Genomic DNA, 15,302 nt, shown 5'->3' on the forward strand with positions numbered 1-15,302 from the left:
GCAATATATTTAGAGACAGACAGAGAAAAAGCAAATATAGTAAAATGTTAGCACTGGGGATTTTAGGTATATAGAAGAAGGGGTTTAACTATTCTTTCAACTTTCTTGTAGGTTTGAAAGTTTTCAAAATTAGCTGGGAAAAAAATAAAAATTTAAAAAACAAACCCAACACACTCAGAATCTTGTTTCTGCAAATGTAGCAGAAAGTTACATGGCTTTAGTGTTATGAACTTGAATCCAAATTCTGACTCCTTGATGTCCTAGTTTCATGACATTAGTGGGGAGGTTACTAGCTTCTCTGAGCATCCATTTCTTATCTGTAAAATGGAGCCAATAATACTGATTTTACAGCATTGACATAAGGAAAAAGTAAAATATCTGGCATTAACATCGGCATTCCCTTCCTTCTCCTGTCACATTCCTTAATATTCTTTTAAATTCCTAAATAAATGTAATATGCTGTGCTATTAATTATACTTTTTCTACTTTAAGAAAGTTTTGACATAAGTTAGTATTGCTGAAAGCATAGGACACAGCAAACTAAAACCATAAAATTCTTAGAAGAATAAGCAGGGGCAATGCTGTGAGGTCTAGCTTTCAACAATGGATTATCTAATATAATAACAAAAGTACAAACAGTAAAAACAAACTACATAAATGGCACTTCATAAAAATTAAAAACTTCTGCTCATCAAAAAAAATCAAATTCACAAAAAAGTCCAGGCTTCCTAGTTTGACAGAGACTAGACAAACCACTGAGACTGTGGCCCTGAGACCCTTCTGACCTGGAAATGAAGCCATTCCCAGAGACCACCTCCCAGTCAAACGATAGACAAGCATATAATAATAACACCCAAGAGAAAGTACTCCTTAGAACAATCAATTATAAGATAAGAAAGTAGGAAGGGGTAGACAATCAGGATGAAAGAAAACAGGGAAACCACAGTGGAAATGGGAAGAGTGTTGACACATTGTAGGAATGAAACCAAGAACCCGAAACACTTTATGTACATACTATCAAATGGGAAACTAATTAGCTCTGTAAACTTTCACCTAAAGCACACAAAAAAATTTTTTTTTTAGTTTTTATTCATTGAAAAACTTTACCAAAAAAGTGAAAAGACAAGCTACTGACTGGGAGAATATCTTTGCAAACCAAACACCCAACAAAAATCTAATAGCCAAAATATATACAAAACTTCAACAACTTAACAACAAAAAGACAAATAACCCAATCATAAAATGGACAAAGGACTTGAATACACATTTCACCAAACAGGACATTAAAATGGCCACCAAACACATGAAAAGATGGTCAGAATCATTATCCATCAGAGGGATGCAAATCAAAACCACAGTGAGATACCATTTCACCCCCACTAGGATGGCTAAGATAAAAAAACAGAAAACAACAAATGTTAAGGATGTAAGGAAATTGGAACCCTTATCACTGCTGGTGGGAAAGCAAAATCATACAGCCCCTGTGGAAAACAGTGTGGCAGTTCCTCAAAAAACTAAAAACAGAACTACCATATGAGCCAGCAATTCATGCCTAGGTATATAACCAGAAGACTTGAAAGCAGAGACTCAAAAAGAGACTTGTACACCAATGTTCACTGAAGCATTATTCACATATCCAAAAGATGGAAAGAACCTAAATGGCCATCAACAGATGAATGGATAAACAAAATGTGGTACATACAATGGAATACTATTCAGCCAGTAGGAGAAATTAAGTCTTGATACATGCTACAGTATGGATGCAGCTTGAAGACATTATGCTGAGCGAAATAAGCCAGTCACAAAAGGAAAAATATTGTATGGCCTCACTTATATAAAAAGATAAGAAAAGGCAAGTATAGAGACAAAAGTTTATTACTGGTTACCAGGGGTGGGAGGAAAGGTGAAAAGGGGGGTTAATGGTGATGGAAAAATCACCTTGATTAAGGGTAGGGTTGCACAGCCAATTACTGTAATTGGGGTAAATAAGCTTCACCCCTGTAAAAAGCTGAATTGGTAAGTGTGGTAGATATATTTATAACAATGACAAAAAAAAAAAAAAAAAAGAGTAACTGCTGAGGCTGTGTCATGGACTGAATTGTGTCCCCCAAAAATATGTATATTAATTTGGCTAGGCCATGAATCCCAGTACTGTGTGACGTTTACCATTTTGTCACCTGATGTGACTTTCCTATGTGTTGTAAATTCTCTATGATGTTAATGAGATGGTATTAGTGGCAGCTAATGAGGCACTACTCAATCTGCAAGATTAAATTGTGTCTTAAACCAATCTCTTTTGAGATATAAAAGAGAGAAATGAGCACAGAGACAAGGAGAACCACATACCACCAAAAAACAACAGCCAGGACAATAGCACATCCTTTGGACCTAGGGTTCCTGCACTGAAAAGCTCCTCGACTGGAGAAGACTGATGACAAGGACCTTCCCCCAGAGCCAAAAGTGAGAGAAAGACTTCCCCTGGAACCGGTACCCTGAATTTGGACTTCTAGCCTCCTAGAATGTGAGAGAATAAATTTCTCTTTCCTAAAGCCATCTCTTTGTTAAAGCCATTTCTCTTATAGCAGCACTAGATAACCAAGACAGGCTACTTACATACAACCAAACACTTCATGGGATTTGGTTCTTTGGTCTGGAAGTTTAGGGTCATGGTTTTATAGGACATCTTTGTCAACTGGCCTAATAACATGTTTAGTGCTTCTGTTCTACCTCCTAGTTTGCTGCGTAGTGCCTGAGGGTCTTAAAAGCTTGCAAGTGGCCATCCAAGGCACAACAATTGGTCTCTATTCACCTGGAGGAACAGAGGAAGAAAGAGAATCAGGTACAGGAGGAGAATATGAAATGTGTGGCTAATTGCTGCCATGAACAACTGCCTCCTTTGCCATGAGACCAGAAGAAATGGATGGTGCCCAGCTACCATTGCTAAACATTTTGATCAAAGATTTCATAGAAGAATCCTGATCAAAAAGAGGAAAATACAGAATTTCAAATTCTCATAGACTCTAGACTTTCTAGAGCCAACAAGGATGGATGAACCCCTAAAACCACTGTCCTGGGATAATTTTTAAACCTGAAACCAAAAATATCCCCTGAAGTCATCTTAACACCGAACAATAATTTGGCTTACCTAGTAAAAAAGGTCTGCCTTAAACATTACACTCTTTTAAGAACTACCTATATGAGATCAAATTGTCAACAGCAACTGGAAAGATTAGTTAGGACCTTCGGGGAGCAGTGAGTTTATGTTACTGGGGTGGGAACAACTCAGAAAAGGAGGGTAAGAGTAGTTGCACAACTCAAAGAATGTAATAAATGTCACTAAACTGTACATGTAGAAACTGTTGAATTGGTAAATGTTTTGCTGTGTATATTCTCAACAACAATAACAAAATAAATAAAATTTAGGGGGAAAAAGTATAGGACATAAGACAGAAAATGAGGCGGGGCCAAGATGGCAGACTAGGTGGACGCTACCGCGGATCCCTCTTGCAACAAAGACTCGGAAAAACAAGTGAATCGATCACATACATAACAATCTACGAACTCTGAACAACAAACACAGATTTAGAGACGGAGAACAAACAAATACGGGGAGACAGCGATTGTTTTCAGAGCCAGGAGCCACCATACAGTCAGCGGATTTTCTGGAAAAACTAGTTTCCCAGTGATGGCTCGGAGACAGCAGTCCATATCAAACCACATAAAGAAGCAGACCATGACAGCTTCTCCAACCTCCCAAACAAAAGAATCAAAATCTTTCCCAAATGAAGATACAATCCTGGAATTATCAGATACAGAATATAAAAAACTAATTTACAGAATGCTTCAAGACATCACAAATGAAATTAGGCTAACTGCAGAAAAAGCCAAGGAACACACTGATAAAACTGTTGAAGAACTCAAAAAGATTATTCAAGAACATAGTGGAAAAATTAGTAAGTTGCAAGAATCCATAGAGAGACAGCATGTAGAAATCCAAAAGATTAACAATAAAATTACAGAATTAGACAATGCACTAGGAAGTCAGAGGAGCAGACTCGAGCAATTAGAATGTAGACTGGGACATCTGAAGGACCTGGGAATTAACACCAACATAGCTGAAAAAAAATCAGATAAAAGAATTAAAAAAAATGAAGAAACCCTAAGAATCATGTGGGACTCTATCAAGAAGGATAACTTGCGAGTGATTGGAGTCCCAGAACAGGGAGGGGGGACAGAAAACACAGAGAAAATAGTTGAAGAACTCCTGACACAAAACTTCCCTGACATCATGAAAGACGAAAGGATATCTATCCAAGATGCTCATCGAACCCCATTTAAGATTGATCCAAAAAGAAAAACACCAAGACATATTATCATCAAACTTGCCAAAACCAAAGATAAACAGAAAATTTTAAAAGCAGCCAGGGAGAAAAGAAAGGTTTCCTTCAAGGGAGAATCAATAAGAATAAGTTCAGACTACTCAGCAGAAACCACGCAGGCAAGAAGGGAATGGGACGATGTATACAGAGCACTGAAGGAGAAAAACTGCCAACCAAGGATCATATATCCAGCAAAACTCTCTCTGAAATATAAAGGAGAAATTAAGATATTTATAGATAAACACAAGTTTAGAGAATTTGCAAAAACCAAACCAAGGCTACGAGAAATGCTAAAGGAGATTGTTTGGTCAGATGACCAATAATATCAGGTACCAGCACAATACAAGGTCACAAAACAGAACGTCCTGATATCAACTCAAATAGGGAAAGCACAAAAACAAACAAATTAAGATTAATTCTAATAAATAAATAAAATAATACACATAACAGGGAATCATGGAAGTCAATAGGTAAAAGATCACAATAATCAAAAAGAGGGACTAAATATAGGAGGCATTGAACTGCCAGATGGAGAGTGATACAAGGCGATATAGAACGATACAAGTTAGGTTTTTACTTAGAAAAATAGGGGTAAATAATAAGGCAACCACAAAAAGGAATATGAACTCCATAACTCAAGAAAAAAGCCAAGAAAACGTTAACGACTCAACTAACATAAAGTTAAACATTATGAAAATGAGGATCTCGCAATCTACTAAGAAAAACGTCTCAGCACAAAAAAGTATATGGAAAAATGAAATGGCCAACAACACACATGAAAAGGCATCAAAATGACAGCACTAAAAACTTATTTATCTATAATTACGCTGAATGTAAATGGACTAAATGCACCAATAAAGAGACAGAGGGTCACGGACTGGATAAAGAAACACGATCCATCTATATGCTGCCTACAAGAGACACACCTTAGAGACACAAACAAACTAAAACTCAAAGGATGGAAAAAAATATATCAAGCAAACAATAAGCAAAAAAGAAGAGGAGTAGCAATATTAATTTCTGACAAAATAGACTTTAGACTTAAATCCACCACAAAGGATAAAGAAGGACACTAAAAAATGATAAAAGGGACAATTGATCAGGAAGACATAACCATATTAAATATTTATACACACAATGACAGGGCTGCAAGATACATAAATCAAATTTTAACAGAATTGAAAAGTGAGATAGACACCTCCACATTTATAGTAGAAGACTTCAACACACCACTTTCAGAGAAGGACAGGACATCCAGTAAGAAGCTCAATAGAGACACGGAAGACCTAATTACAATCAACCAACTTGACCTCATTGACTTATACAGAACTCTCCACCCAACTGCTGCAAAATATACTTTTTTTTCTAGTGCACATGGAACATTCTCTAGAATAGACCACATATTAGGTCATAAAACAAATCTTTGCAGAGTCCAAAACATCGAAATATTACAAAGCATCTTCTCAGACCACAAGGCAATGAAACTAGAAATCAATAACAGAAAAACTAGGGAAAAGAAATCAAATACTTGGAAAATGAACAATACCCTCCTGAAAAAAGACTGGGTTATAGAAGACATCAAGGAGGGAATAAGGAAATTCTTAGAAAGCAACGAGAATGAAAATACTTCCTATCAAAACCTCTGGGACACAGCAAAAGCAGTGCTCAGAGGCCAATTTATATTGATAAATGCACACATACAAAAAGAAGAAAGAGCCAAAATCAGAGAACTGTCCCGACAACTTGAACAAATAGAAAGTGAGCAACAAAAGAACCCATCAGGCACCAGAAGAAAACAAATAATAAAAATTAGAGCTGAACTAAATGAATTGGAGAACAGGAAAACAATTGAAAGAATTAACAAAGCCAAAAGCTGGTTCTTTGAAAAAATTAACAAAATTGATAAACCATTGGCTAGACTGACTAAAGAAATACAGGAAAGGAAACAAATAACCCGAATAAGAAACGAGAAGGACCACATCACAACAGAACCAAATGAAATTAAAAGAATCATTTCAGATTACTACGAAAAATTGTACTCTAACAAATTTGAAAACCTAGAAGAAATGGATAAATTCTTGGAAATACACTACCTACCTAAACTAACACATTCAGAAGTAGAACAACTAAATAGACCCATAAGAAAAAAAGAGATTGAAACGATAATCAAAAAACTCCCAACCAAAAAAAGTCCTGGCCCGGATGGCTTCGCTGCAGAGGTCTACCAAACCTTCAGAGAAGACTTAACACCACTACTACTGAAGGTATTTCAAAGCATAGAAAAAGACGGAATACTACCCAACTCATTCTATGAAGCTACCATCTCCCTGATACCAAAACCAGGGAAAGACATTACAAAAAAAGAAAATTATAGACCTATATCCCTCATGAACATTGATGCAAAAATCCTCAACAAAATTCTAGCCAATAGAATCCAACAACACATTAAAAAAAAAATTCACCCTGATCAAGTGGGATTTATACCAGATATGCAAGGCTGGTTTAATATTAGAAAAACCATTAATGTAATCCATCACATAAATAAAACAAAAGATAAAAACCACATGATCTTATCAATAGATGCAGAAAAGGTATTTGACAAAGTTCAACACCCATTTATGATAAAAACTCTTACCAAAATAGGAATTGAAGGAAAATTCCTCAACATAATAAAGGGCATTTTTTTATGCAAAGCCAACAGCCAATATCACTCCAAATGGAGAGAACCTGAAAGCATTTCCCTTGAGAACGGGAACCAGACAAGGATGCCCTTTATCACTGCTCTTATTCAACATCGTACTTGAAGTCCTAGCCAGGGCAATTAGGCTAGACAAAGAAATAAAGGGTATCCGGATTGGCAAGGAGGAAGTAAAGCTATCACTATTTGCAGATGACATGATCGTATACACGGAAAACCCTAAGGAATCCTCCAGAAAACTACTGAAACTAATAGAAGAGTTTGGCAGAGTCTCAGGTTATAAAATAAACATACATAAATCACTTGGATTCCTCTACATCAACAAAAAGAACACCGAAGAGGAAATAACCAAATCAATACCATTCACAGTAGCCCCCAAGAAGATAAAATACTTAGGAATTAATCTTACCAAGGATGTAAAAGACCTATACAAAGAAAACTACAAAGCTCTACTACAAGAAATTCAAAAGGACATACTTAAGTGGAAAAACATACCCTGCTCATGGATAGGAAGACTTAACATAGTAAAAATGTCTATTCTACCAAAAGCCATCTATACATTTAACGCACTTCCGATCCAAATTCCAATGTCATATTTTAAGGGGATAGAGAAACAAATCACCAATTTCATATGGAAGAGAAAGAACCCCCGGATAAGCAAAGCATTACTGAAAAAGAAGAAAGTGGGAGGCCTCACTCTACCTGATTTCAGAACCTATTATACAGCTACAGTAGTCAAAACAGCCTGGTACTGGTACAACAACAGGCACATAGACCAATGGAACAGAATTGAGAACCCAGATATAAATCCATCCATGTATGAGCAGCTGATATTTGACAAAGGACCAGTGTCAGTTAATTGGGGAAAAGATAGTTTTTTTAACAAATGGTGCTGGCATAACTGGATATCCATTTGCAAAAGAATGAAACAGGACCCATACCTCACACCATGCACAAAAACTAACTCCAAGTGGATCAAAGACCTAAACACAAAGACTAAAACGATAAAGATCATGGAAGAAAAAATAGGGACAACCCTAGGAGCCCTAATACAGGGCATAAACAGAATACAAAACATTACCAAAAATGATGAAGAGAAACCAGATAACTGGGAGCTCCTAAAAATCAAACGCCTATATCCATTTGCAAAAAAATGAAACAGGACCCATACCTCACACCATGCACAAAAACTAACTCCAAGTGGATCAAAGACCTAAACATAAAGACGAAAACGATAAAGATCATGGAAGAAAAAATTGGGACAACCCTAGGAGCCCTAATACAAGGTATAAACAGAATACAAAACATTACCAAAAATGATGAAGAGAAACCCGGTAACTGGGTGCTCCTAAAAATCAAACACCTATGCTCATCTAAAGACTTCACCAAAAGAGTAAAAAGACCACCTACAGACTGGGAAAGAATTTTCAGCTATGACATCTCAGACCAGCGCCTGATCTCTAAAATCTACATGATTCTGTCAAAACTCAAACCACAAAAAGACAAACAACCCAATCAAGAAGTGGGCAAAGGATATGAACACACATTTCACTAAAGAAGATATGCAGGCAGCCAACAGATACATGAGAAAATGCTCTCGATCATTAGCCATTGGAGAAATGCAAATTAAAACTACCATGAGATTCCATCTCACACCAGCAAGGCTGGCATTAATCCAAAAAACACAAAATAATAAATGTTGGAAAGGCTGCGGAGAGATTGGAACTCTTATACACTGCTGGTGGGAATGTAAAATGGTACAACCACTTTGGAAATCTATCTGGCGTTATCTTAAACAGTTAGAAATAGAACTACCATACAACCCAGAAATCCCACTCCTCAGAATATACCCTAGAGATACAAGAGCCTTCACACAAACAGATATATGCACACCCATGTTTATTGCAGCTCTGTTTACAATAGCAAAAAGTTGGAAGCAACCAAGGTGTCCATCAACGGATTAATGGGTAAATAAATTGTGGTATATTCACACAATGGAAAAGTACGCATCGATAAAGAACAGTGACAAACCTCTGAAACATTTCATAACATGGAGGAAACTGGAAGGCATTATGCTGAGCGAAATTAGTCAGAGGCAAAAGGACAAATATTGTATAAGACCACTATTATAAGATCTTGAGAAATAGTAAACCTGAGAAGAACACATACTTTTGTGGTTACGAGGGGGGGAGGGAGGGAGGGTGGGAGAGGGTTTTTTATTGATTAATCAGTAGATAAGAACTGCTTTAGGTGAACGGAAGGACAACACTCAATACATGGAAGGTCAGCTCAATTGGACTGGACCAAAAGCAAAGAAGTTTCTGGGATAAAACGAATGTTTCAAAGGTCAGCAGAGCAAGGGCGGGGGTCTGGGGAACATGGTTTGCGGGGACTTCTAAGTCAATTGGCAAAATAATTCTATTATGAAATCATTCTGCATCCCACTTTGAAATGTGGCATCTGGGGTCTTAAATGCTAACAAGCAGCCATCTAAGATGCATCAATTGGTTTCAACCCACCTGGAGCAAAGGAAAATGAAGAATACCAAGGCCACACGACAACTAAGAGCCCAAGAGACAGAAAGGGCCACATGAACCAGAGACCTACATCATCCTGAGACCAGAAGAACTAGTTGGTGCCCGGCCACAATAGATGACTGCCCTGACAGGGAGCACAGCAGAGGACCCTGAGGGAGCAGGAGATCAGTGGGATAAAATGAGTGGGAGTAGGGAGTGAGATGTATGTAAACTTACATGTGACAGACTGGTTGGAATTGTAAATGTTCACTTGAAGCTTAATAAAAGTTAATTAAAAATAAATAAATAAATAAATAGACAGAAAATGATACTGGTGAGGAGTGAACTTCTTAGATCAAGTAGACACATGAGACTATGTGTGCAGCTCCTGTTTGGAGGGGAGATGTGAAGGCCAAGGGGGACAGAAGCTGGCTGAATGGACATGGAAGTAGAGTAGAGAGAAGAAGTGTGCTATCTCCGAGGGACAGCAACCAGGAGTATACAGCAAGGTATATACGCGGTTTTGTATGAGACTGACTTGATTTGTAAACTTTCACTTAAAGCACAATAAAAAAATTTTTTTAAAGTATAGACACAATTAGAATTCTCTATGTAAAAAAATGAGATAGTACAAAAGTTAAAAACATACCAGCTCTCTCAAAAAATGCTAGAAATAAATTGATTAAAATTTGGGTAACTTCATTCTCCTCACCTTTCTTGTCAAACATCAACAGCACAAAACTGGAACCCAAAACATATTCAGTGCTTTCTTCATGACTCAACCTGTCCTAAACGTGCCAATTTAGGTTAGGAATCTGGTAGCCCTTTTCACATCTGTTCACCATTTGCTTATTTTTATCCCTTTTTCCCCCTCATGTGCATTATATCTGTACGAAGTAACAAACATCATTGCTTTTGAATGGAAGAAAAAAATCAAGAAATTGCATCTTCATTCTGGACAGAGGCTGGAGAAAAATGTAGAACAAAATTCTAACTCACACACACATAAAAAAAAAAAAAAACCTGACTTACTGGTCTGACAGAGACTGGAGAAACCCCGAGAGTATGGCCCCCAGATACCCTTTCAACTCAGTACTAAGTCACTTCTGAGGTTCACCCTTCAACCAAAGATAAGACAGGTCCATGAAACAAAACGAGACTAAATGGGCACAACAGCCCAGGGGCAAGGACAAGAAGGCAAGAAGGGACAGGGAAGCTGGTAATGGGGAACCCAAGGTCGAGAAAGGGAGAGTGTTGACATGTCATGGGGTTGCCAACCAATGCCACAAAACCATATGTGTATTAATTTTTTAATGAGAAACTAATTTGCTCTATAAACCTTCATCTAAAGCACAATAAATTTTTTTCAAAATTAAAAAAAAAAATTGCATCTTCAGGAAAAACAAAATGGCTTATGGATGAAAATCATTCAGACTACAGACTATGTCCCTCTACTCTCTACTTCCTGCTTTCATTACTCAAGGGCAGTCTGAGCTGAGTCTGTTACTGAAGATTCAGGAGTATTGTTATACGACAACATTCATTTCATGAAAGCTTTCCAGAAAATAGTGGTGCTTTTTTATAAAGCTGAAATCCTGAATGAAGAGGCCATCCTGAAATGGTATAAAGATGCATATGTTGCAAATGCGAAAAGTTTCTTCCTCGAGCAAATGAAAAAGTTTGTACAGTAGCTCAAAAATGCTGAAGAAGAATCTGAGTCTGAAACTGAAGAAGGTGACTGAATTTTGAAACTACACCCTCAGTAAAGCAAATGGAAGTTGTAGATAAAATGTCAGGTCTCATGTATGCTGGTTCTTACATCTTCCTACCTCCCTGTATCAAGCATGATATAAGGGCTTTCATGGCAAATTTTAACTGTTTCTATGGTTACTGGAAATGTTGGGTTTAGTTTCTAAAACCATGTTTTAAGTAGCTACAGGAGCTATAGATTACAGACTACGTAAATATACATGCTAGATATAATACAAGGAACCTTGGTGGCACAGTGGTTAAAGCGCTCTGTTGCTAACCAAAAAAGGTTGGCAATTCAACTCACCAGCCAATCTGTGGGAGAAAGATGTGGCAGTCTGCTTCCATAAAGGTTTACAGCCTTGGAAACCCTATGGGGCACTTCTACTTTGTCCTGTACGGTCACTATGAGTCGGAATCAACTCAATGGCAGTAAGTTTGGATAGATAATACATAAAATATATTCCTAACTCTTCAAACACATTTACAATCTATAAACCTTTGCTGCTTGGACTACATGGCTGTCGTGGATTGAACTGTGTCCCCTAAAAATATCTGTCCACTTGACTAGGCCAATTCCCAGTATTGTGTGATTGTCTACTATTTTGTCATCTGATGTGATTTTCCTATGTGTTATAAATCCTATCTCCATGGTGTGACGAGATGGGATTAGCGACAATTATATTAATGAGGCAGGACTCAATCTACAAGATTAGATTGTACCTTAAACCAATCTCTTTTGAGATACAAAAGAGCCAAGAAAGCAGAGAGACATGGGGATCTCATACCACCAAGAAAGCAGCACCGGGAGCAGAGCATGTCCTTTGGACGTGGGGTCCCTGTGCCTGAGAAGCTCCTTGCTCAGGGGAAGATTGATGGCAAGGACTTTCCTCCAGAGCCGACAGAGAAAGAAAGCCTTCCCCTGGAACTAGCACCCTGAATTTAAACTTGTAGCCTACTAGGCTGGGAGAGAATTAATTTCTCTTTGTTAAAGCTATCCACTTGTGGTATTTATTTACAGCAGCACTAGATAACTAGGACAATAGCCTTTAAAATTTTGGTTTTATTCTTGCTTAAAGGAAGCACCTAGAATATTCTATTGAAAGTTACATATAACGTCATATAGAGGCATTTAGCTGATGACAGTCACATCCTAGATTCAGAACAGACAAGCTTAAGCTCCAAGACAGATTATAATAAGTTTAAAAATTTCTAATAAATATATCATGGTGGCACAGTGGTTAACAGCTTTGCTGCTAACCAAAAAGTCAGCAGTTCAAATCCACCAGCCACTCCTTGGAAACCCTATGCAGCAGTTCTGCTCTGTCCTGTAGGTTTGCTATGAGTCGGAATCAACTCGACAGCAAGAGGTGTTAAATATATCTTTGGTAATATTTACATAACAGGGAGAGGAAGCTTTAAGAAACATCAACCACACAGATTTGAGCACAGCACAACAATCTTCCATTTCAGTAGCTCTTTAAAGACAAAGTTTTAAGATTTATTCTAGTTTAAATTTACCAGATCATGGCTGAATTGTCAGATATGTCTAAAAATCATAGATCAAAATGTTTTTCTAGCAACTTTCAGAGACATTCCTTAGAGAGGACACAAAAACACTAAACACACAGTAAATTAGCAAAGAGGCTGTTAATATACCTCATATCAATTGGAAAGCTACCAAACAAACCAATATATGATACTTTCCAATAATTCAATAATCCTCAGGCTTCCACAATGTCTGTAAAATCCCCATACATTATACCAACCCTTAGGGGAGGGGAGTATTCACTGATGCTCTACTCTACACAAGGAGTCCATGGGTGGTACAAATGGTTAAGCACTCATGTACTAGCCGAAAGGCTGGTGGTTCCAACCCATCCAGAGGCACCCTGGAAGACAGGCCTGGTGATCTGCTTCCAAAAGGTCACAGCCTTGAAAACCCTATGGAGCAGTTCTACTCTGCACACATGGGGTCACCATGAGTTCAATCCACTCAACAGCAACTAACAAGTACTCTGCACAGGCACTGTGCTTTATTTAACTCATTCAACAATTATTTATCCTACTAAGGACCAACAGTGTGCCAAGACACTATGAAAGCAGGCATAAGAAAGCAAAAGTTAGTAAGACAGATGTAAATCACATTGACTCAAAAAATTTAGGTAAGGGCAATGTGTCCTCTACCCTTATTATCTTATTTAATCCTCATTAAAACCCAGCAACAATTAATATTATCAATAGATAATAGTTTCTCGTTTTGGTTTATGATAATAGAAGTCAGTTGCCCCCATTAATTCTACTAGTAAAGAATGTGACTGGAATATGAATGCAAATCTATCTGAAAGTAGAATATTACGTCCACCTTACCATGTCATTTCTCCCTTATTAATACCAGTACCCGATTTATGACAGAGTTCTGATTCACCACTACTCTGTCATAAATTGGTTCTGATGTAAGTTGAATACTTTTTTTTTTTTAGTTTTCATTATTATTGCCTTTTTTTATTATTATTATCAGTATCTTGATAAATCTGATCTTCATCTTTGAGGGTTGGTAACATTATATCTGAGAACGATAACATCAGCAAATTACATGCTGCAACATTGTATGTAGTACACATTACTAAAGATAAGCTGTGCAAAAAAACCAAAACTGGGACAGGTCTAAGTGCAGTTAGCAGTAAGTCGACTACGTGGTAAATCAGGGCCTACCCGTATTCAAAATAATTATGAGGAATAGCTAATTATACTAAGTCCTATGCACCTGGTGCACTTCTATTATGTTATTTTACATTATCTCAAAATGTAAATACTATTATTACGCAGATGAGGAAACTGAGCCTCTGGAGGTCAACTGTCACAAGTGTATAGATTTGAACCCAGAGCCATCTGAATCCAAGGATCACACACTTAGCCATTTTCCTATATAGATTCAGACAACAGTGTAGAAACAGTTTCACATTGTTGTAAAACCCTCTGATTCTTCCCATCGTTATGACTATTGCCTAGATTGGGCTACAAAACTTAAAAAGTTGGTATTTTTGGCAAGAATTCTTTACAAAATCTCTCCACCTTAAGTAAGAGAACCACCAATCCTTCAAGGGTCAACAAAACCACACACATAAACCCCTTAAAACACTCAGGTCTTTAAATATTTTAATCTCATCTTCAAACATTCCTGCTAAGCAGTATGCTCCCCTCCAGTGACCCGGCGGCACTCAGTACTTCTAGGGGCACACCCTTCCACTGATACGGAGCGCTCGCTATGAAGATGCCCTTACCTCTGTAATAGGTGGCGGCGGCTGCAGCTCGGCCAAAGGCAACGGGGGTAGGGAGAAAGCCAACTCCGCAGACCTGGAACACCCACACAAACTAGATCAGCTCGACAAGCCCCCAAGGCCAAAGGCCAAAGCCTGGCCCCTTCCGAACCCGACATCTCACCATTTGCTACTGTGCAGTAGGCCCCGCTCCCGAGTAAGGCCCGCAATAAGTAACAGCTGCTTTTTAATTTCCCGCAAATCTGAGAAATCACCGCTCGCTGTCAGGACAGGCACCACGGCAGCCGTCACAGCCCCTGGGACTACAGAACCGACCGCAGCCATTTTCGAGCCTCAGCCCACTCCAGCCAATCCCCAGCGACAATACTAGCTGGCTGTCCGCACCCAAAAGGTCTGTCTATTATTGGCGGCTTCGTGCTCCGGAAGAACCAATCAAAGATCTGATTTTGTCGACCGTCACGCGAGGGCCGGGAGAAAAGAAAACTTTACCTCTCCGATTGGCCAAGAGCTACTGAGGCGGGAAAGTTAGAACCAGGAAGGAAAAAAAAGCCAAGACGACTGGACGGAGGAGAGAAGAGTGTGAGACTAGGAATGGTGGACCGGGAAGCTGGGGCTTTTGTAAAGGGTGGAAAAGGAGAGCGTCCTGCACCGTAGGGGTGATGTGATTGGACCACAAATA

General features: G+C 38.2%; 1 protein-coding gene across 1 annotated transcript in view; it reads right to left on the reverse strand.

The window, feature by feature from the left end:
• Positions 1–14,978, reverse strand: part of CDC23 (cell division cycle 23) — a 42,833-nt gene extending 27,855 nt beyond the window's left edge. The window contains exons 1-2 of the mRNA XM_003404519.4: positions 14,787–14,978; positions 14,627–14,699 (exon numbers count right to left, since the gene is read on the reverse strand). Of these exons, the coding sequence (XP_003404567.1) occupies positions 14,627–14,699; positions 14,787–14,947 (234 nt within the window). The 5' untranslated portion in view covers positions 14,948–14,978. The remainder of the gene's footprint in view (positions 1–14,626; positions 14,700–14,786) is intronic.
• Between the last annotated feature and the right edge of the window lie 324 nt (positions 14,979–15,302).

This window comes from Loxodonta africana, chromosome 2 (assembly GCF_030014295.1).
Source record: "Loxodonta africana isolate mLoxAfr1 chromosome 2, mLoxAfr1.hap2, whole genome shotgun sequence".
Classification (NCBI taxonomy): domain Eukaryota; kingdom Metazoa; phylum Chordata; class Mammalia; order Proboscidea; family Elephantidae; genus Loxodonta; species Loxodonta africana.